Below are 24,360 nucleotides of genomic sequence, written 5' to 3' on the forward strand. Positions count from 1 at the left end.
TCCTGCTCCATGGTACACGGTCTGTTAACAAATAACTTTCCATTTTATTTCAGGAGGGCCACTATGGAATATTTTAAATATAAAAATCAAACTATAGGTACGCTTTATTACTAAGTCAAAAAGAATTTTAACTTGATGTATAACACGACAGTTGTAAAAAAAGAATGTTTCTAATCTAAGAAAATTTTTATTTTATTTTGTGGATAAAATGCATTTTTAGATATGTTTTGAATTATTTTGGTCATTCTTTAAAAAAAAAAATTACAAAATAAATATAAAATTGACGCAGCTATGAATACTTATAATCAGAATTAGTAATCATAATTAATAATCTTTGGAAGAAGACTTCGCAAAGAGCTGTCAACACGGGATAGCGTTATGTTTCTGTGCGCTATCTATTTTAAGAATTTCTGTTGTTAATATATTGTTAATAATTCATGATCTATTTCAAAATTCCACCCGAACTTTAAAAAGTGTTTTCTTTATCTTTCTCTCGTTTTTCTACTTCTTTTTTCACATTTTCGTGCATTATTATCTTTTTCTGAGCTAGGATCCCAATTTCAAGTCTCTTGCTCATCGAAAAGTTAGTTTAAAATCAATAACAAAATTCCACCCAGTCATACAAAAAGCGAACAATTATAAAAACATGTTAATTGCTTCTATATGCGATTTTTTCTAAATCTTTAGACATCAATATTTCAAAAACTACAGTAGGTATATATCGAAAAATATTAATCATAATTTTCGTCTAATTTTTCCAAGTTCTAACAAAATCCACCCTCAAAATTTGAAACTTGAGTCAACAAATGTATTCCATCCAAATACAATCAATAATATTAAATTAAATAATCCCTTATATATTATAAATGTGAAAGTAAGGATGTTTGTTTGTTTGTTTGTTTGTTACGCTTTCACGTAAAAACTATGAATGAATTTTCATGACTGTAATAACTGTACAACAATATAACTCATACATCAGAATAACGCATGAACTATAATTCATAAAAATATGATCAAAAAAATATTTAAAAAATTAAATTCAGTCTGACATTTTACTGCTCCATCTATGATCATCATTTTGAACCATAAATTATATTTCCGTAAAAATTTAAAATAGTTAATGTCAAAAACACTTAAAAAAATTTAAAACTGTGCATATATTTTAACTGTATAAAACAATCCCTTCGAGTATTATGTAAGGGGGATAAGTGAGATCAAAAGAGGTGGAGGCTATATAGCAGTATTTTTTACTTTTAAACCCAGTGAAGCGGACGGGTATCAAGCTAGTTTTTTCATATTTCATCATAAAACACAAGAAAATCGTAATTTAAATTAGTATACTGATTTAAAATGAAAACATGAAAGTATTTTTCGAAAATCCAATTAATATAACGTTTATTTAAAAATTATTTTTTAAATTGTTGATTGCGTGACTCACGATGTAACAACATCCCAAAATGGGTAATGGTTGGGTGTTCAATGTTATATTTTTAAACTTAAAATAGCAATTTTTTTTGTTCCTATCAACAAAAAATAGTTCTTTAAAATTATTATAATTTTGGTCAATTTAAATAATTATCCGTAATCTAATTATTTATTAATTAACCTACAAAATCATTATTAGATATTGAATTGGTTAATAAAATTTTAACACATTTTTTTTGTGTCTGTGTGTATGTTTATGAAACAAACCACAATAGGTTTTGTTTTTTTATGTCGTAATGTGTTTTACAGATAATTTTTTACATGTTTAACATAATTTCATTAACCCACAAAAATTTAAAAACCATTTGTAATTAGTCATTTTGTTTATAAAAACATTCGTTTCTTATTATTATTTCGTCGAAATTATAAATATGTATTTCTGAATAATATCCTTAGAAAACTTCCCTGAGGTTTCCTGCTGGAAACAGACTGGCAGATGATGGCAGATGGTGTAATTGTAATGATGGACTGAAAAGTGCATCGTGTATGCATGAGAGAGATTTAAAAAAAGCAAGCAAAAGAGTTTTGTGCGCGTTCGCAAAAGTTGTCATTTTCACGTTATTTATACTTGACAAAAAATCAGTGCACTCGGCCTAAAAGCGGGTAACGGGAAAATTAACGACAGCTGTCTGCTGTTGAAATGCGGCTGAATCTTTTATTCCCCCATTCCTTGTTTTTGGATCGAATATTTGACAGATTGGATGGCGCTCCATTTGGCATCATAGCCACTTGCTCCGACAATGGCTGGATCACGACACCTCTATTTTAGAATGCCTTCGTCATGTCGTTGAAATTACTCGTTTCACTCGCCAGAGAAAAAAGTAATTTTGGTTATGGGCAACCACCTGTCTCACAAATATCTTGTGGAATTATAACATACCTCACAGAATAATGTAATTCTTTAATCGCTTCCTCCTCGCACAGCAAATCATATCCAGCGTCTGGGAATTACCAGTTTTAGGTTTACGTATAGAACAAAACTGATTTTTTGATCAAAGATATACAATGTGGTTAAATCGTGTTTTATTTCCTTCCAGCTTTTACCTTCGTGCTTAGCTTACCTATTTTGAGCTACCTTCCTTTACTCAGCCTCTCCGAATAATTGAGGTGCTGAAATTATCAGCGAAAAGGGCGATTATTAAGTATTTTCATTTTCGTATTGATGTAAATCAATTCAATTTTGTGTTCAACCAAAATTATCAGAGTAGCCTAAAATTATTGTTTGAAGGGGTTGCAGCAAGTAAAGCGAGTTGCATTTGAATCAAAACCCCAATACATTTTTCTGGTTAAACATCGGTCTAATTTATTTCTTGACTCTTTGTATCATGAATTTAATAATATTTTTGAGTTTCTTCGTGGATGTTGTTATATCAACAACTATGCACTAAAGCTTAGGTACTATTATGTTGGTTTTGCTATGTTAGATTTACATAAAACATTCATTCCATGTAAATATAATATTTATGTTTTGGTGTAATGTGTACTCATTTGTGTGGTTTTGTATGTAATTTCATTTACGTCATTCATTTAAATTATATATGTTTTTAGAATGTTGTACCAAAACGTGCTAACCGCATGTAGTTATCACGTTGTTTACTGCGTAAAATAATCATTTGCATGACGATGCGACGTTAATAATCTATCTGGTAATTAAGCTACGAGTTATACCTAATCCTAATATCGATGTTTATTTTCTCTTACAACCATCAAAATATTTTTAAAGCATTAATTACAAGAGGAAGTATTTATTTTGGCGCCCAACGTAAAGCTAATTTGGGACAGTAAATTAATTTTTAATTGTAATTATTTGTGAAGAGTAAATTCAATAGATTTTGAAACTAAATTTATCTATCTACTTCAGCAATTATTCATTTTATTCCAAGGCTACACCAGGAGCAATCCGACTCAAAATAATGCGAATAAATTGGTTTAGTTTGGGTGCTTGAATTTGAATTTTGTTTGTTTTAATTATAAAGAAAAACTATTATATTGACATTCTTTTCTACCTAAAAAATTTCAGGTACAAATAATATATTTTCAATTTTGATAGTGAATTATGTTATAACTTAAAAGTAATTAATTAGCTTTCGATATTTCTAAAACCATGGCATATATCGAAAAAATCTTATTATTATTTTTCGTCTACATTCATGAATAAAATTCATAATCAAAGTTGAAAATAAGATAAAAATATTTTCAACCCTAAGGCTACCCTGCTCGTACATTATGGAGATCTTATTTGATGGAGATACTTAGTTTTTCTATGTCATTGTTATTATGTTTAGGTACTTTCTATTAAAAAGTTTTTTTTAAATTGTTTTCATTTGTTCCAAGTGAAAATTATCAAAAACTATCGTTTTTTGAGATTTCTGCATAAGAGCAATGTCTTTTATATCGATTTTCAATATTTTTCTTAAAAATTTTTCATGAATGCCTAAGCTGAAATGCTAACCTCATATTCTTTGAGTAAAAGTTTACCTATGTTAAATATTGACCCTTAATATCATTCCATTGCCGAGGCAGTAAATGGTTTTTAGTATAAAATTTTAAATAAATCGTTTATTAAAAAACGTACTCTTAATATTGAATCATGGTTTAGTGTTAATTTGAGCAACACAAAATTAATTTTTGTAAATTTTCTTCTTTTGCGTCCAAATCCATTAATGCTGAATCTTGAAATAGTGATCGATTCTCCGCTTAGTATAATTTTTTTTTAAATTAACATAGAAACAAGAGAAAACCAAACATATGATTTAACTATCATTCAGACAGATTATCAGTCAACAAGCCATGCCATAAAAAGTAAAATTTATATTTTTTATACATTTTATTTGCATTTTTCCACATATAAATCATGTTTATCTAATTTTTTCAAGGTTAATCCAAAAAGTTGGTTGTTTTATTGAATAATCACAGCGTAGTTGAAATAATAGTAAACCCGAGCGGGAATTGAGACGCAACTTGGTTAGGTGGCGTGACGCAGTTTTATGTAGATGGAGATCAGCATGCTATGGAAGTTTTTGTAAAAATATACGTCACTAAGGCGCATCTTTCAAGCCTCTACAAAAAAAATTGTCTTAAATAGGAATTTTGTCTTCTCAACAATCAAAGGCATTAAAAGATTCCAAAACAAGATTTTGCTTTACGAATTTTAGATTGTTCTCAATTTTATAATAGTTTTTTTGATGAAATGTTAAGATCAAATGCGATCAAGTAGATATCTATTATTGGATTCAGGGAAGGATCTTATATACCTATGGAAATCCTGTGTCATAATCAACGGGATACGATTTTGATAGTATTTGGCTTTATTTGGAATCTCATTCATTGGGATGGATCTGTTTCATTGCATTATGCTCAATGAACACTAAACCCTAATACTAAAATTGGAGGTTTATTAAAATTAAAATTTTAAATATCCAATATCCGTTTAACATAATTAATTTACAATGACGATTATTTCAGGGGTTGTTTTGTGTGTAATAAACAGCTACCCCACCATCACCATCATTGTATTATATATGCTACTGTTAGAATACAAAAGTAAACTGAAGGAAGCTCATTTTATCCTTTATCGATGGACCAGTTTTGTAAATTTAATTTTACAATTAAAATTTTTGAAAATTTTCCTGAGATCCTGGAAAAATTATGGACTGGAACAAGTACAATCGACGATAAATTTTAGAGAATTTCTGACTATTATTTGGAAAATTTCACGGGGGCTTTTTAAATTTAAATTCTCAAACTCAGAAACAAAAGTTACATGAGGCAGCATAAATTTTCGACTCATTCTCAAATTTTCCGTTATTAGTTAAGGTTATTTTCATATATCTTTTAGTATTCTTCAAATTTATTATGACTAATCAAAAACCGATTTTAATTTATGTGAGAGCAATTTTATCTCTTATGTTGTAAATTAAACTCATTAAACTCATTCAACCAAGGTTTTTCCATTATAGCATGTATTACTCTTTGACGATCACATATAGATATTTCTACAAGGGTAGCAACAGTCGTTGATTTAATTAAATGGCTCATGTAAATGATATATTTCGTCACAGTACAATTACAGCCTTTGTCAATATTATTTGCATATTATTTATTATATAGTTGATAAACTTTTCATTTATTATTAATGATCAACAGTCAAATTTGCTTATTAAGTCTATTTTTAATATTTTAGTGCTTTTTTTATCTATCTATACTATAATATTATAAAGAGGAAAGATTTGATGTTTTGTTTGCCTGTAATAGATAAATTTAAAAACTACTGAATCGATTTAATAATGCACTAAATTACAGGAGTTCTTTTTTATTTAAATAGATTCAGTATCACGTACTGAATATAAATGCACAAAATCCTTACAAAAATAGGCGGGGGAAGATGCCTCCATTTTAAGGAAAACCGTTTTGGGCTATATCTCCATAAAAGTGAACTTTAAACCAAAAATGGTAATAACCTTTATTGTAGATAATTAAATTACCTATCTTTTTTTTAAAGAAATTTTTTTTTGTTATCACCTACCGTTTTTGACTTATACGACTATGAAGATTTAATTATTGACTATTTGACCGATCTAATATTTGTTTAAACAAGAAAATGATAATAACTTAACTTTTAAATCTACAAATTTCCTAAAACTTTTATATAAAACTTTTTTTTCTAAAATTGCAGAATATTCCTTTAAATTCAGAACTGGACATATGCAGTGCATCTGCTAGTAATTCCCAATAATGAAATAAAATATTATGTTAGAAAATTTTTTTCATTTTCTGTATTAGAATTCATATACCAGTCTAGGTTAGGTTACATTGACTGTCCACGAAGGACATACTTAGGCCATAGAGCTCATTGTGATACCATATATGTGTTTTACCACCTTTCCGCTGATAATTTCATTTATCAGCTCCTCAATTTCAGAGGCTGAGTGCACCTACTTCATGCACTTACCATGCACACCAGCCCATCACAACTAATAATTATATTAATTTTGTTGCGACGGCGGGAATCGAACCCGCTACCCTGAGCATACCTCGGACGGAATTGGTTACGCCTTAACCAAAAAATAGTTGTTATTGTTTCTTAAAAAAAGAGTAAAAAGTGATTGTTATTGTTTCTTTTGTCTGTTAAGTATTTTTATGAAGACGACAATTTCTTATGTTCAAAATACAATAGTACTAGCAATTCGTACAATAATATGACACTTATGTGTTTCATTTTTTATTATAAAAATGAATTTCTTGAACATTTGATGTTCATTGTCAGTTGTCACGTCGGGCTTTTTAAAAATATTTTTTTTAAGCAATTTATTCAGTTCATGTTTAAATTTTCATTTCTGGCCAAAAATTGTTTGACAATATCGTGCTGGCTACGAAAAATAGACTCACGGTTTATTGTTGTATAAGCGGTGAAAAGTATCGCTTAAAAAAACAGGCTAGGAAAATTATATTAAGATTTAATTTTGTCCAGTATATAATTTTTATATATCTGTAAGAAGAGAAAGAGAAAGTAAATTACTATTTATCTTTATCACGTATAGATGATTCCTCTAGCTTGCTTTTAGCCAAGGGTATCGATCGCTTTGCGGAATTTGCACGGGTTGTGCTAGTTTACTTAAAATAAATACAGTTATTTACTTCAATAGATAGTTAAGTTATGTTAGAGTGGCAGTCCTGGGGTGGGACACAGTTAGACCATAGGGTCCGTTGTGATACCGAAAAAGGGTTGGCCCATTCCCGGTCACTACTTCCTCCATGAACCATTTGGAGCTGCTTAAAACAGCAGGACAACTTTGACGTCGACGGACTTAAGGTTGGAAAGGTCGTCAAAGAGAGTCTGGCTCAAGTAAGTCCATCTCCTCACAACAAGAGCTGGGCAGTGACAAACAAGATGAGACATTGTCTCCTCCTCCTCACCACTGTGATAGCTCCTGCAGTAGTCGTGATACACTGCCAGGCCCAGGCGTTTAGCATGCCTGCCGCACAACCAGTGTCCTGTAATAGCCGTAACAACTTTGCGAACAGAGGCCCTTGGGAGTGATATAGGATCTTCAATAGATACAGAGGTATTAATCTGGATGCATAAAGAACTAACCTTTTGTGAAAATCTGCATTTTTTCTGTCCAAATTCGCAACTGAACTGATTACATTTTTTTTAAATTGCTGCAGATAAAGGACAAACAATAGTCTCTTCCATTCGGATTTTAAAAATTTGGTTTGGATAGCTCCACAAAAACTGTTATTGCATGTTGATTCTAAAATTATAGGTTATTTTCTGTTTTAATATTTTAATATTAATTTCAACGAGTTTCTTCCTTCCATTAAAAGCTAGTAATATTGTCACAGACATTTTTTGTTCAACTTCTTTTATGATTTTTTAATCTGAATCATTTTTATGTAAGCATTTCAAATAGTAGTTTTTACTTACAAAGGAAAAACTGTTTAAATATGAATGAATCACTTTTTCTTTTTATTAACAAGTTTCTCTTAAATTTTTTATTACTATTGTGGCCTGAATAAAATAGTCATCATTTCAATTGTACAATAACATGACTTATAATTCAAACTTTTGTATTCATAGCAATATTTCTAATAGTGCATTAAATCTAGAAAATCTCTCACTCTACTATTTAACCAAAAACTTGTTTCTTGTAATAAAACTTAGATTCAATAACTCATAAGTTAATGATAATTATCGAAAAATTTTTTTAGATCATTTATAAAAATTTTAATGAATTTGGGAAAATAAAATATTATTATTTCCTTACTCGGTTACTCGAACATAAAATTTGATATCCTTTCTAAATTCATATTATATTATAAGGCTGTGCCTCTATAATCTTTATCTTGCCATGAACAAACCCAATTTTTAGAATGTTTGTCATTAGAAATATCTTTGATAGAGTTTTAGAACAGTTTTTTACCTAATTAAATTAAATTTCTTGTTTTTATTGACTTTATGACCTAACATGTTGCGTAAAAATTTGAACCCCTCCCTTGGGAAATTCCTGCGTATGGGCCTGACTATAACCTATATTTCTAATTTTACTTAAATAGGTTTTTTTATTAAAAAAAAAACCAATATTTTAAATTGATATGGAATTATTTTATTGAAATCCTATTTATATTTTATAAGCCAATATTGATTAAATTCAATTTGGACAATTATTTCTTTCTCTATATATGAGATTGAACACACCAACTGAAAATGAATAATATAACAAAAATAATAAAAAATAGACAGACATCACTATATATTTTATTTATTAAAATGTTTTGTAAAAACTGATAAGAGCAGCTAGCAGCTGCCAATATAATAAAAATCAATCATATGAATAAATTAATAATTAACCTTGACTTCGATATTTTTTATGTTTTAAATAGAAATCAATTACTCTGTATTTGAAAACAATAAATAAAATACTTCAATAAATAGTATAGATTTTAATGACTTAACAGAGCGCACCAACCACGAACAAAACATACATTTCAAGTAACGTACTTTCCACCTAGTAATAATAAAATTAAAAATAACTAGAGTGTCATAGCCTTAAAGTTACACGCACTTGTTAGTTAAAAATTAAATTGAGACTTGGTAATCCAAAGGATAAAATTAACAAATTAAAAAATCACTGCAAATATAAATAAATCATATAACTTTCGCCTTGTTTCAAAAAATATATTGATCAAAATCACCGTCAAAGAGTCCCAGAGAATAATCATAAATTGGTCCAATCCAAATTTAAAACACCTACTACAAAATCTTTCCGAGAATAATTATGCCTATTAAAGCAATTTTTCAAGAGTTTTTATTTCGAAAACTAATCGACTAGAGAAAAAATCACAAAAGTATTTCAATCAAACTATTTTCTATTTATATTTTACTTGTTTTTTTAACACTATTGCCCTCTCTCTCCTTTTCCTCTTTTCTTTGCACTCATGCTCACATATTTAATAGAACATGGAAATTTGGGTTTCCTTGAATCTATCTTTGAACAAAGGGGTCAGATCAAAGTACATACGCACCAATTGCCATCAAGAAAAGGTCATTTATAAGGCCCAGATATGGCTTATTATGCCCATCACTCTTAAAATAATATGCATGTTGGCAAAGATAGTGGTTTCTTTGTTGTTTCACCACGATTTTGTAAATAGAAAACATTAAAAATTGATTGATTTAAGGTAGTATGAGCGCCAAGACAAGTTAAGACTTGTGATTGAAATTATTTGTACCTTATTTTCAACTTGGATGAAGAATTTTGTTATAACTTCATGAATGTAGGCGTAAAATAAGAAAAAAATTTTTCGATATCTGCCTAGGTTTTCGAAATATCGAAAGCTGACTAATTAAACAAATCTTTTAATTTTCGTCTTATATTGTGCAGTTATAACATAATTCATCATCAAAATTGAAAATACAATATATTTTTTTTAAATTTTTGCCTCCACTACCGTGCGCTCATAAATCCTGAATTAGTCGGTCACAACAATTTTTGTTTGTTTTAAATAATTTATTAAGGTTTTAACTTTTAGTTAAAAGTTTTTTTTTTATTTCCATCGAGAGAAAACATATCATCCATCTACCCTTTTCTCATAAGACCAATGTTTAATATGCAGACTTCATACCTTTATTTTTTTAATCGGGCAACCCCCCTAAAATTTTCGGAATTTATTAATACTTTAGTCAAACTTCATATAAAAAAAATCAAGCTTTTTATCCAAAATTGCCCTGGTGCTCGCTCTCACATCCTTAAAGTTGATTAGTAAAATAAAGAATCCTTTATTCAAGAATTTATCAAAGGATATGGAATACAAATAAATGTCTGAATGTCGTCTATCGAATATCGTATGTTTAATGTAAATGTTTATTTGTAGTTTGAATCTATTTTTTAAAGACAAATATTTATTTATTTATTTATTTATATTCATTTCCATTTTTGTTTACTTTTTTATAGCATTGTCACGAGCACAACGTTGTCTATCCGATAGTTTAATGCAGTTCAGTTTTGAATGTATTGGTGGTTCACAGACAGACGATGAATTGGTTATATCACAATCGTTAAAAGAGTTTGGTCGACTGATTTCAACCATTGAGGATGAACGAGATCGAATGGTATGTTGATTTTCTTTTTAATTTATTTAATCTAATTTTCCTTTAAGCTATAAACAAAACTTTATGAAGTAAAGTAGTAGAATGTCTTAAATTTTTATTTTACGACTAAATTCTCAATAAAACTCACTGTTGACGTCAATCAGTCAATATGGCATTCGAAAGCAGTGGTCTATTGAGTAACAGTTTGATCCATTTGTTGTAAATTACTATGGTTTCTTAATATCTATCTATTTTTAGATATCCATCTATTATATATTTATTCAACGCCTGCTGAAATTCAGCGTAGTTACCTGTCGCTTGAGAAAATAATTTTTCCAATATTAGTAAATTTGGTGTTGAAAACAGATGAGGCTTAAAACGTGATCTGAAGTTCGATTTTATGAAAATCGAGTGTTTTTCAATGATTTCCACTTTCATTTAGAAAATTGATCCTCATAAAAAAACTAACATTTTTATTTAGAAAATCTATCTTTAGCTTTCGGAGAAAATGCGGCTGAGAAATATTTCATTTACTCGAAAAAAACACTACAAAAATAATGTTAGCCAAAAGTTGTCAAGGGCAATCGAGGACTTTCGTCTGGGTCCATGACTTTGATCTACAATTATTGATAAACCTTTAGCGTATTTTCTTTCAATTAAATGCAATAATGAGACAATTTTATCATTTCTTCCGAAAGCTAACGATTTTCGAAAAAATGTTTTCACTAAAAAAATGTCTAAAAAGGATCTAAATTGACTATTAAAGTAACCCGGAGAACTAGGTCCAATCTGCCGTCAGAACATGATATCCCCCATCCAACTCTGCATATTTTGTTTTCTGTTATTTTCGATTCTTTAACTTTAAAACGAGCTATTAGCCATAATAGATAAAAATGATCTACCCTTTATAGCAGAAAAAAGCAATTTAAACTTATGATTTTCCATCAAAAAGGCAGGCAAAAGAAATCATAGAAGTTACACTTCATTATCCACTCCCGGTCTGAAACCTTGAAAACACAAAATTCAAATTTATGTCGAGTCGTCTGTCTTATGCACTATCGGCTTACATTTGGGAACCGTTTGCAATAAATTTCATAAAATCAATTCGTCAAATACATTTTTCTTTCGATATTATTTGCTTTTGTATCAAATGGTTTTATGAGAGTGTTTCCCATAATCCAGGTTTGTTTGTTTTTTACCTTTTTCGTACATTGAAGCAAACAACAGTTCAACATAACCGCAATTCAAACAAGCGCGAGCGTATAGAAATGTATATTTCTTTTAGTGAAATTGTTCACTTCATGAAATGGTTATCCAACTCTTTAAATGTACATCTATATAGTGTAATCTGTTCCAACAGTTGTTCATTCCTTACATGAATATATGAATAAATAATATCCTAAAATTTATGTACGTATGCCGACGTTAGCTTTCATTATTTAACAAATTATATACAAAGGGGAACATTTGAATACCAATAATTACAATAAACTTCCACTCCTGTTATCGTTAAATCCTCCAGCTATCGTTAAAATTTGTGTCCAAATAATTACAAAATATCAGCCTCAGTAGCCGAGCGAGTTAAGGCGTCTTTATATGGTTTGACAATAATTTATGGGGCGGTTAATTGATCACAATGTCGTCGCTTGTATATGACGGAAGTAACCGACCCCACTCACATCATAAAATTAATTGTATGTTCGGATTTAGTTTAACAAATAAAGATTAAAAATAATGATGTGGATGGCCTCTGTTATAAACGTGGTTTGAAGAACGGAGGTTAAATCCCATTATCATTATTATCATCAACAATTACAAAATAACGAATGACTTTATTTCACGGTTTCGTTATATTTCGAAGAGCAATAAGACTTTTGCAGATATTTCTGAAATTTTAGATAAATTGGATGTATGTAAGGAATTGGGTTTTTCAATACATTTGATAGCAAGCTGGCAAAATTTGATATCACTTGTTTTGGCATTTTATATTTATAACATCGAATTGAACTTAGTTGATTATATTTGTCGCGGCAGTATTGATAAAAAAATTAGGCTTTATTTAGAAATATACTATTAAGAAAATTTACAACAAATTCATATAGGTAGACTAAAATCCTTGGAAGCCTTGCGCCTGATTTTTCAAAATTGCATTGTTTCCGAGACTGTTTAAAACTGTTGAAAATAACTGCAATCGAAGAACAGAATACATGCTTTAAAGAACGTTTTTGTTTTCATGAAGTGTACAATTTCACAATTTCACTTTTAGAGCAAAATCATACGTATATAAATATATTTTTATGTACCTTATTCTTAATACAATATTTATCAGTTTGTATGATATATGTAAGCGATCCATTCTTATACATATACCGAATAAAAATCCCCTAAGGTTATTTTTCTTTATTTGTAGCTGTTGAATAAAATGTGGGATGTTTGGTTTGGTTTTTTGTTAGTAGAGGAATAAACGTCCGCCAGCAACCTCACACAAACATAAGCTTACATATACAATAATATTAAATTGTCTCTTGAAATCTTTGCCAGAGAAGTTTTATACAAAGTGAAATAAAAATAACGTTCACATGAAAATATATGTAGAATATGATACGTAGAGAACATCATGGCCCAAAATTTGCAATAAATGAATGAATGAGAGAGAAGACCGCCAGTTAGTTCCTATGTGTCATTCTCTAATCTATATGCCATTGACTAGATATTGTTTTCATTACACAAAGTCTCTATGCGTCATATGATTATTACATATGACTATGACAAGGACACATAGCAACTAACCATCAGTCTTCTCTCTCATTCATCATATCGTATCCACTTATCGCGAGTGTTAGTTGTCGGAGTAAGAGAGTAACAAACAACTTTTGTTATAGAAACATTTTTCCGTTAACTTTTTTTATGCATGTTGCCTTACCGAATACTTGAAATTGCCATAAATTCTAATAAACTTTATATGTAATATACAAAAATTGACAATAAATTATTTTTATCTTAAATAAATCTTTATGATAATTTTTAACCGACTTCAATCAAAAAGGAGGAAGTTATCAATTCGACTGTGTTTTTTTTTATTTATGTGTGTTACCTCAGAACTTTCGACTAGGTGAACCGATTTTGATGATTCTTTATCTATTTGAAAGCTGGTGCTTCCCATGTTGTCCCATTTTGGTCCAGTTCTGACAACGGCATCCATGAGAAAGCCATAAAAGTCTTAAATTTGCATTAAGTATGCACGAAAAGAGGACGAATATCACACCAACCGATTTCGATGATTCTTTTTTTAGTGACAAATTAGTTTTTAGTGTACTTCAGATTCACTAAAAATCGGGAAAAAAAAAACTTTTAACAATAAGAAAACCGAATACAAAAAAAAAATTTTTCCAAAATAAATTATTATGCACTAAAATGTAGATAAATTATTGTTATTTTGGAGTCGGTGTCAGTCAAGCTAATGTAGCAAACTGTTCTATCAGAGTTTCCTTGGCTGACACCGACTCCAAAAATAACAATAATTTTAACTACATTATATTATCCATATGTTTTTACTTTTTAGTGCATATTAATTCGTTTTGGAAAAGTTTTTCTTTTGAAATCGGTTTTCTTTTTCTTAAAAGTTTTTTTTTGTGTTTAACAATTTATCAAAAGTGCGATGTTTATGTTACACTTTAATACCATTTCTAGGCTAGTTCTGCAAAACAAAAATTTTAAATTTTAATAATGCCATTGAAAGAGCCAAAAATTGATAGCCAAGTATTGATAGCAGCGATTTATTTATTTTTGATTATAGAATATTACTTATTGGACAAAAATTGTTACAATGAGCCTTCAATTCCTAATCAAAACGAGGCAACTGTGATTTAAATTTTTGATTATACATTTTTTATTTTACCCTTCTGTGTCAATAGATAATGTGGATAAGGCTCTTTGATACATTCTGTCTGGATATTGAAATGCTATATTATGAGGTCGAACATATGAATGAGATATTATATAATAATAATACGATTTCCCATCTCGCCCAATCAACTAAGAAACTTTTTCTCTTTTCAAATAAATAAAAAACATAGATAGATCGTATAACCTGCTCGATGGTTCAACTACTTGTATTCCATCAAGATTTCCACTGGTTTTTTGTTGTTTTTTGTTCGAACAAAAAACAACTTGAATTATTTTCTTAGACGTTGTTCAAAATAAATTATCTTATATATCTTATAAAACTGCTTACTGGTGTTTCCACTACGTACATAAATTTTTTTAAGCTTTATTCTTCTTAGAGAAGAAAGTTTTAATTAAATTTAATCTTAATCCTAGGTCAAATATAAAATGTCCGTTACATCATTGTAATCAATAGGGAATTGAATTTTAATCTAAAAAGAAATCCAGGTTTTTTTCGTATTGGTGTTAGACTGTCATTTATCCAAACTTGGATACTGTCTGGAGAGTTGACATTTGGTATGGTTATAAAGTTTGATGGGTTCATTAATAGTATTTTGTTTTCACACGAAAGAAGGGCTAGAAGTACGCACCAAATGAGTGCTTTTATTTACCATTCGACTGAGTAATAAACCACCAGCACGAGTTAAACATGTTATATTTTAACGAACGCGGGATTAGTATGTTTCTTCGTATTCTTCAGCTCCGGTTACATTTAAGCAGGAAATCGTGCACAGTGGGAAATTTATCCTGTGTTTGTTAAAAAAGTGTTTTTCACTCGAACTGACTACTGAGAAATCTGAGGGTAACTACTGAGGGGACTACTAAGAGTAATGGGGGTAATCAAGGGGAGAGGATAGTACGGAGAAGCTGCTTCCTCCCCTGGATACACACTTACCATTAACTTTATTTTCTAAGTTTTTGTTTATACTTAAATACTATTGAGTTTATGAAATATTTCGATCAAAATGTCTGAGTTGCTCTCCACTAGGCCAGGCCAAACATTGTGGTTTTTCACCCCCCCCCCCCTTGGATCAAAAGGTCAATTAAACTAGCTTTTAAATAAATATCCAGCAAGTGGAAACAAACAATTGACTGAATTAAGTATTGAAATACATGATTGTTGATTACGCAATCGTTTGTTTTTTATGTCATATAAGTATAGATAATCATTTTTACACACAAAATAATAAAAGTATCTTTCTTCCTCAGTGCATATAGTATACTATATGCAATAAACAAACAAATACATGGTATTTGTAACGTATAAATTTAAAATATATACAATACCTGTATACATACTATATAATATTTCTAACTTAATTTGCTCCCTCACGGGTAAAGAGTGATGTTTACGAAAAAATGTTTCAAGTAAAAGTTGTTTATTTTTTTAAAAGGGGCATTTTTTACTTACCCAAGACCCAATTAACTTATGTTGCTCATTTACGAACTCGACCTCATTTTTTACGTGTTAAGCACATTATAAAAATTTCCGCTTGATGTCTTTTCGTTTTTGAGTTATCGTATCAACAGACAACCGGATATGGACTAATTAAATGATTTTATGAACACCTATACCAAAATTTTGTTCGTAGCATCAATATTTTTAATCGTTACAAACTTATGACAAAACTTAGTATACCTTGATATATTTCATATATACATGGTATAAAAGTAATACTTAAATAGAGAAGCGCTTTAATGTAACAGCATTCGTTTTTTTGGTCCCAGATTAAAAATATTGAAAATTTATTATGCTACATTATCTTAGCTTCGATCAAATTGAAAATGTGTGCATACGCACATGAATTGAACTTTTGTTAACAGGTAATAAGCCTATGAATTTATGACAAAAACGGAGAAAAAATCCTGTTAAAACACATAGACCGGAACATATTCCCATAACATATTGTCTTAACACTAAGCACAAGTGAGAGTCGATAAAAATTAATTGAATTGTGGTGTAATGGTTTGTTAATATTGGATAAACTATACATGTTATATTTAACATGTAGTAGTTAATTTATCGTGTTAGTACATTGTTAATCTAAACTGTTTTGTTAATTTAATACGTAGCAGTTAAGTACATAAGTTTTAGTGTACTATCGTTGCATTACAATAATATATAATACGAGAGTGTGTGTGTGTGTGTGTGTGTGTGTGTGTGTGTGTGTGTACGATGCACGTGGAGGTCAAAGCCTCAATCAATTTAAATGAATTGTTAATTCGTCATTCCTCATATAATCGTATGTGATTATATTTTTAAAGATCTTCTGTTCGATGTCACCTGGCTTCTGTTCGAGAATATTTTTTAAAAAAATATCATGTCTAGGAAGTTGATTTTTGTGCATTCATTTTCATTTCAAAGTGATGAAAAGGAAAATTTTTTAAGAAAACTTAAAACGGGTGGAATTCTAAAATATATTATTTTAAATTTAATATCGAAAGAATATTTTGAATAAAAATTGCTGTTTAAAATTTGAGACCGGAAAAAAAATTAATTAAGTAATTAACAAAAATTATTACAATATAATTTTTAGAATATGGAGATTTTAAAATCAAGTTTTTGTTTACAACCTGATTAAAAATATTCAAATCCCTTACAATATGACGTATGCGAAACTAAATCTGGCTGCTTGGCTTTGCCAGTCAAACGGCTGAATCGATTATGATGAAATTTGGTATAAACGTACGCTATCTTTCGTTTTCTGAAAAGCAACCCTTAAGTTAGTGAAAAGATGAGAGATTTGTATTGAAAAACTAACCGTATTACTTAATTTAAAAGCTTTATATTCGATTAAACTTGAAAGTAATGAAATTGAAGGGCTTACCCGTATAGTTTCACTTTCACTTTTTAACATACAAAGTGAGCTCTGAGACCTAGCTCGAAGGCTAGCTTAAGAATTAAAAGTGGGTAGTGAGTGTTGTCAAAGTGGTAGATTGGCGGATGCAAAAGGGTTAAGAATCTAATTTTCTGTGTGTTTCATATAGAACCAGGGGGTCGCAGGCAGAGAGCAAAATGTTTTCATTGTAAAGTTTATACAGATATATTCAATAATTCTCTACATTAATTTTGAAAGTTAAAATCGTTCATCAAAGCGAGTGTATAACGGTTAATTTATATTATATTTTAAGAGTGGTAACATCTTATTGAACACCTCTGCATAATACACTTTAGTAGAAAAAATGCTAATAAATAGTATGACGTGTTCGCTTATTGCAAAATATGAGGTTTCTTGTAACTTCACCGTGAGAACAAGCCATTTTCTAAAGACAGGAATGGTTTCTAGAAAATTCTGTCAGGAGTCGTTGAAGCCATAAGTTTTTATTGTGCTCAGGTTGGTTAGAGTTCAAGAGTAAAACATACTGTACTTGTCCTAGTATTCTTCTAACTTAAAATTACTTTTATTATTTAAAATAAATTCAAAAATAAAAATTTGTAGTTGTAGATTTTGGATTATTTTACGGGTTTTATCTGTACATATGTCTTTGAATTAATTAATTAGAATTCATTAAGCTACTAATCTTTTATTATAATTAATGTCTAAACGCCTCCACATAAAGAAATTATGTGTTCTTATTCAGGAGTTAAAAAGTTTCTTCTTTCTCAAAAAAATTGAAAACGTAAAAGAAAATCAAAAAATTTGAAAACCCGCACCGTTTCTGTTAATACTGTTTGACCATGAAGATATACTTTCCTTACAACAAGCTGAATTTTATTTTCGTTCCCTATAAGAATGATCCGATCAAAGTTTTCCCTCATTTTTCATTCCACCTTGAAATATAAGGGTGAAAACTTTTTAAAAGTCAACCTATATAAATACAAAACTTCCAAAGATGAAAATATATTTATAAGGTTTTGAATCTCATTTGGACAGAAATTTGATAAACATAAAATTACTCATAATGATTTATGTGATTTTTTACACTCTGTACAATATCCTGTTCAAAATAATAAAAATATAATAAAATATATTTCTAGTTGCAGTTAAAACATGAAGAAGCAGATAATTTAATTTAAAATTTGCTACTATTTCCTTTTCATAACTCACTTAACGTTTTTTATTTATTTTAAACATTTCAGTTTTGTGTAAACCTTCATGTAAAAATAATATTGTCTTGTTTGAAATCGTTTATCCGGAATAAATTTTAAAATTTGTTTCTTCCCTGATAGGCCAATTTTAATGTTTTATTGCAAGAGAAAACTCCGCATGTTTAAAGTAGAGAGATAATAACCAGATTCTAAATTGTATTAAAAATTATTTTCTACAATTATTCTCTTTTTGCTAGTTTTAACTATTTCTATTTTGTAATATTATTATTATTTGAAAAAAAGTTTATAAAAGCTAATAAAGGTTTATTGGCAATAAGGGTATATAACCCGACAATCATAGTCTCAAAATCCACGTGTCAGCCTTTTCGTTAGATTCCAAGTTGAAATCCTAAGAAATCGAATAAGAAAGACTTGTGGTTCTTAAAACTTATTGGTATCAAATCTTATTGATCGCTTTCTTCATTCGTATTTCGAACATAGACCCTTATAAAACGCTTAGAACAATCTTTGTCTTTCTGGCCAATTTGTTTAATTAAAACTGGCATATTTAAAATTGGCAAGCTCATGGTACTTTGTAGTTTAGGCAGCTATTTCAACTTTCAAATAATAATGCATACGCCGGTTATTTGAGGTTATACGCCATGTCTTGTTATATTGTGAATGAAGATTATAAATGAATAAATGTGTGAATATTGTCTGCTTCATTCGTTGCCTTTGGCATGGAAAATATAAATACAGGTTCCAGTGTTTATTTTTAAAAATGAAACTTGTTATACTGTAATTACAATTTTCTATTTTTTATTCGTTTTACTTTCATTTTTCTTTTTTCATATTGAGAAAATTCGCATGAAAACAATTTTTTATTTTACAAAGCTTTATTTACATTTTAATGCTACCTCCGTAGACTGCATAACCTGAGCATTGCATTTATTTTAATATCTAGTGTAATCAGTTGCCATCAGCTAGTGCTTGATAAGGTAAAATTTGAATGTCAGTAGGTATTTGCAAATCAAGTCACAAAAAATACTATATGTTGTATTAAAGAGTAGCTTCCTACAATGTCCAATTATTTTCCAAATGCTTTTTTGTCAGGTTTTTCAAATCTGTCTAAAAATATAAAAATGCCCTAAGTCCGATATATTCATGAGTTGAAATTCATATTGATCCTAACTCCAGTTTGAGATCCTCAATTCAATTTTTTCTAAAAAATTAAGTATATTAACATTAACAGAAAATTTTTGACATTAAAACAACTTTTGCAAGTCAAAAGCATTATTAGATCATAATTCGATGCATATCAAAGTTTGCTTATTTTATTTCCAATCAAAATTTTATCGATGGGATTTATATGCCTTAAGGGGGTATTAAGTTTCAGGCTTATTCGATATACTACAAACTCTTAAAACATTTTATACCTGAGATGGTACAAAAATGTTCAGTAGATTTTGATTTTATATGTAATAAAATTTGATAAAAAACTAGACAAAACAATTGACCTAATTCCATTTTATGTAATATTGAAAATACAACACTCTTAGGTAAGTAATAAATAATAACAATTGGTCTATTATACATTTCTGTCTGGAGGAAAACAAATGGTTCAATAACAGTAGTAGACATATCTTGACGACGCGACACTTGTACAACCAGAACCATTACAGCAATTTGTCCAGTATTACATTGAGTGGTCAATCGAAAATTTTACAAACAATATTTTTTTATTATTGTTTTCAAAATATTCTACGGATAGTAAAGGCAACGTTTTCTACCAGAACTTTTCCCTTGTTCCAAAAGTACCATTCTTAGTCGCGAATTGGTTTGTATGAGTATGCCAGATTCTTCATAAACAAAAAGTCCTAGATGTTAGTTTTTTAGAAGTTTTTGCGAACCACGCCTAAAAATTTTGTAAATGCCCCATTGAATGTAACTTCGATGTAGTTATTTTGATTTATGCTATACCTCCGAAAAATGTGTTGAAAATGTGAGATGTAAAATCGAGAAAAAATGAATTTAAATGGAATTTATTTTCATTTTTCTTAAATCAATTGAAGATCAGTGTTACATGTTTCATGCTCCTCGCTGACATGATAATAATATAAGTTTTGATCGAAAAACCTATAGGTATTATCTATGTTTTTTCAATTCGCCCACGCTAGTGTAATCTTTTTACGAAGCTAAACTGTAAATGCAATGATTATATAACTTATTTACAATATAATATACTGCTGAATTGACTACAAAATTACTGCAAGTAGTTGACATATCAGCTATGAACATGGCAAAGCTGATGAGGTCATTTTTTGTATTAGGTCTACTTCGAAATATATATTGTTACTCAGAACTAGGTCTACATCTGACAAACCTCAAATGTCCAGTTTTATGCATAATCAATTTGAATTGATTTCGATGTTTGGTTTGGGTATTTGTAAAGTATCTCGTTAGCCATTATAATATACTAGAGTGATATCCACCCGCTTCGCTTGATAAAGATTGATAAAGATTGCTCTCGCTTATCCCCTTTCTATAACATTCGAAATAATGGTAAGGAATGTTTTACACAGTTAAAATATATGTATGGTTTTCTATTTTTCTAAATGTATAATAGTAATTACTCATTGAGTATATCAGCGAAGATGGCCGTGAAATATTTTATATTGACTATTTTTACAGAAATCTGTAATTTATGGTAATGTCTAATTAAATTAAATTTATTTATTTATTTATTTATTTTTTTTTAATATATCTTTATAAATTATAGTTCATGTGTTACTCTGATATATCAGCTATATTGCTGTACAGTTTCATTAAAAACCATTCGCTAGTTTAAGCGTGAAAGCGTAACAAACAAACAAACAAACAAACATGCTTACTTTCGCATTTATAATATATAAAGATGAAGTAAGAAGATTTTTTTGTACAATTATGTATAAGACAAAGGAAGACTCTTCAGACAATTTATTGTATGGAAATGATTTGTAAACATTTTTGTAAATGCAGTCCTTAAGTAGTCCTCACAATACTGAGAAATAGCACAATTATTGATGTAATTAATAATTTATTTGGTCCCGGTATATGGCCATTCGTTAATTACTGAAGCATCATAATTTTGACGATTTTTGGCTACCCCTCTCCTCCCACGTAATCATACATAAGATTTCTCGAACCCCCTCTCCCTTCTTACGTAAGATTCAATTTCATTTTGTCGAATAATAAAACGTTGTTAGAAAAGGATCAGTTACACTAAAACTCACAATTTGACGTAAATTAAAGATTTATATTCTTTATCCCTGTCATTCAATTTTGTTTACTACGAAAACAGTTTGTCGCTTAGGAAATACTAATTTGTCTATGAGCCTAAATGGCCGAGTGGTCTAAATCGTTAGTCTTTGACCGTTTGACTATTTAGACTGAGGTTGCGGGCGCGAATCCAGGCAGCGGCAGTATGAACAATCATAATTAACGGGGGCGGTAGAATTGATCACATTGTCGTCGCTTGGATAAGAACGAAGTAACCGATTCCACCCGCATCATAAAATGTAATTCTAAAATATGGATGTAGTTAATAAATAAATATTAACAAATAATGACGTGGGTGTTCTCTGTTATAGGCGTATGTCAGAAAAACGAAGGTTAAACCCCATTATTATTATTTTACTAATTATTTTACTAAATTTTTTATGTACTCATAACCGACTATTTTCCATTCCGTCTAATGTACTTACAGTTACTGGTATTATTTATTGAATGCATTCTGAATGTTAAGAAAGTAATAACTGTATGCTATCCTTTTTTATTCGAACTCATTTTTTTTACAATGTCACTGCCATCGTAAAGAAATTGCACAGCGCGTCATTCAATGAATGCCATCTTTCATTTTTCATTCTTTTTTATTGTAACGTCGATATGCAGACTATTAGAAAATGAATTTTATTACAAAGTTATTTATCATCTAATCACTTTTCATATTTCTAGGCATAAGTAAACTCCCGCAAAATTTTAACCTTAAGATATGTCTTTGGATATTTGTATAATACTTTTATGATAACATCAAATTTATATGGATTAACTGCGTTGGAAACGGGATAAAATTTTTTGGTTTTATCAATTTTGGCTATGTATTTATACATTATATAAGTCTTCCTACTAGCAGCATACTTTGAAAAAATCGAGAAAAACGCAAAAAAAATTTTGTTTAAGGGGTGGTACCCCTTAGAAAAAATCGAGAAAATTGCAAAAAAAAAATTTTATTTTGGAATTTGATAAAACTCGGTGGGTGAGGTAATTTTATCAAAAAAGTATAAAAATCAGGTTAATTTAATGATTGGACCTATAGAAAGTTGCGAGTATAATGGACAAAACTTCATTTTCAAAAAAGTTAGAGTTCCCTATCAAAAAATAAAAATCCATAAAATTGTGAACAAAAGGGAGCATAAGTGAGGGATATAACGTGATAGTCTTTGTTTTTAAAGAAGAAATTTCCCAGCAAAGCGGACGGGTATCTGTTAGTAGCTAATAGAAACATTTTAAAACCCGTGCGAGGAGCGCGGGTTATTTTGTATTACAATAAAATTATTATAGATATTTTTATTGTGGACTAAAAAATGTCAACGCTTTGAGTTCTGTTATCTTTAAGAGACCTTCATGACAGTAATGAATTAAACTGATTGATATTAGTTTTTATTAATTCGTCAAATTTTTTAATTAAATTTATTCATGTCACAAAAGTTACTTCAATATATAATTATCTAAGCATAATTATAAAAGTTAAAATAAAAAATATTTTAATAATAAAATTTGATTCTGATATCATCACACTAAACTAATTAATTAATATTTCAAAATTTTATTATAATTGTATTATATTTTAAAGTAGGCACAAGCAATGTTTAAAATATTATTGTTATTATTTGCATGCGGAAGCTGTATAATTATTATTCACTTCAATGATTTTATACCGTATCAAATTCACATTCATTATAATTAATACAGAAATGAAACGGATTGTATTTTATAAAATAGAGTGATCAATTTACAGAAGGTCATAATAATAAAATCAGGAATATACTGAAGATCTCCAGATTTGAAAATTTATGAACAATGGTTAGATTATCGTAGACCTCTTGTTTGTTGGGTGCAAAACAGAGGTATGGTCTAAGATTCGGTATTCGAAAAACATTCCCTCGTCTGTTAATTGATAAATATTGCATTGAATAGGTTTATTAAATTAATTTATTATTAATTAATTTATTTATATAATTTTTATGTTAAAAAAATTTCATCGTAGTACCATACCATAAAGCCACCTGATTAGTCCATTTCCAATTGTTCGCCCGGCTGTCTGTCCGTCCGTCAACACAACAACTCAAAAACGAAAAGAGATGTTGATCTGTAATTTTTATAGAGTACTCAAGGAGTAAAAAGTGATTAAGTTCGCAAATGAGCAAATAGGACAATTGGGTCATGTATCCGTAAGACCCTTCATGTAAACCGTACGAATTAGAACAAAAGCTTAAACATAAAAGAAATTTCTTATAAAAAACTAAACAACTTTTGTTGGGAACCTTTTCCTGAAAAAATCACTGTTTTCCCGAGAGGGCGCAAATAACGGCAAAATTTTGGCGACCATTTTCTCCGAAACTATGTATAAAGATTGGAAATTGAAAATTTGTAGGAAGCTTCAACTACCGAGATTTAAACAAAAAAATAAAAATATTTTTAGCAAATACTTCGAAAAATTTTCCTAAACTAAGACAAATGGTTGCCAAAAGACCACTTTTCTAATTTATTA

General features: G+C 29.2%; 1 protein-coding gene across 5 annotated transcripts in view; it reads left to right on the top strand.

Annotated features, from left to right (window-relative positions):
- Positions 1-24,360, top strand: part of LOC123297828 (rho GTPase-activating protein 26) — a 227,983-nt gene that overhangs the window by 85,024 nt on the left and 118,599 nt on the right. For all 5 annotated transcript variants that reach the window (XM_044879624.1, XM_044879625.1, XM_044879627.1 and 2 more), the window contains exon 2: positions 10,440-10,597. In XM_044879624.1, the coding sequence (XP_044735559.1) occupies positions 10,440-10,597 (158 nt within the window). The remainder of the gene's footprint in view (positions 1-10,439; positions 10,598-24,360) is intronic.

The sequence above is a fragment of the Chrysoperla carnea genome, chromosome 4 (genome assembly GCF_905475395.1).
Source record: "Chrysoperla carnea chromosome 4, inChrCarn1.1, whole genome shotgun sequence".
NCBI lineage: Eukaryota > Metazoa > Arthropoda > Insecta > Neuroptera > Chrysopidae > Chrysoperla > Chrysoperla carnea.